Raw genomic sequence first — 532 nt, forward strand, 5'->3', positions numbered from 1 at the left:
CCGGCAGCCTGCTAAACACACGAACCTGAGCCCCGCGGGGTGGCCGAAGCCACGGCACAGGCCACAAGTCCCAAGGGTCACGCGTGCGGGGCAGATGGCCGGACCCCGGGTGGCAGGGCCTCCCAGCCAAGGGCACCCCGGTGTCCTCCCTGAGGCTCGGCCCGACAGCGCCGCTGCTTCTCCAGACCAGCAGGCGAGTAAGCAAGTGTGCGNTGGCCTAGATGGCTGGCCCTGGACCAGCCTCCCTCCCTGTGCGAGAACGTCTGCCCGCCCGCACACCCCCTGCCCACACACCCACCATCCGAGGTCAGGCCCAGAGTCTCCGTGGTCCTCCAGCTGTCCGCCATGTCCCACAGACGCACCGTCCTGTCCCAGGAGGCGCTGGCCAGGACTGACCTCACCGGGTTAAAGCACAGGCTGCTGATGGGGCCCTCGTGGCCAGACAGGACCTGTCGCAGCAGAGAGGGGGCGTGAAGGGGCCGCCGCCCCGAGGGTGCTGCACACAAGGTCCTGCTGCCCCTGGGCTGTGTGG

At 69.7% G+C, this 532-nt stretch overlaps 1 protein-coding gene across 1 annotated transcript in view; it reads right to left on the bottom strand.

Annotated features, from left to right (window-relative positions):
* The window catches only part of PWP2 (PWP2 small subunit processome component), a 14,585-nt gene that overhangs the window by 7,000 nt on the left and 7,053 nt on the right, over window positions 1-532 (bottom strand). The window contains exon 13 of the mRNA XM_077755432.1: window positions 299-449. Within this exon, the coding sequence (XP_077611558.1) occupies window positions 299-449 (151 nt within the window). The remainder of the gene's footprint in view (window positions 1-298; window positions 450-532) is intronic.

The sequence above is a fragment of the Crocuta crocuta genome, unplaced genomic scaffold (assembly GCF_008692635.1).
Source record: "Crocuta crocuta isolate KB4526 unplaced genomic scaffold, BGI_CrCroc_1.0 scaffold675, whole genome shotgun sequence".
Classification (NCBI taxonomy): Eukaryota; Metazoa; Chordata; class Mammalia; order Carnivora; family Hyaenidae; genus Crocuta; species Crocuta crocuta.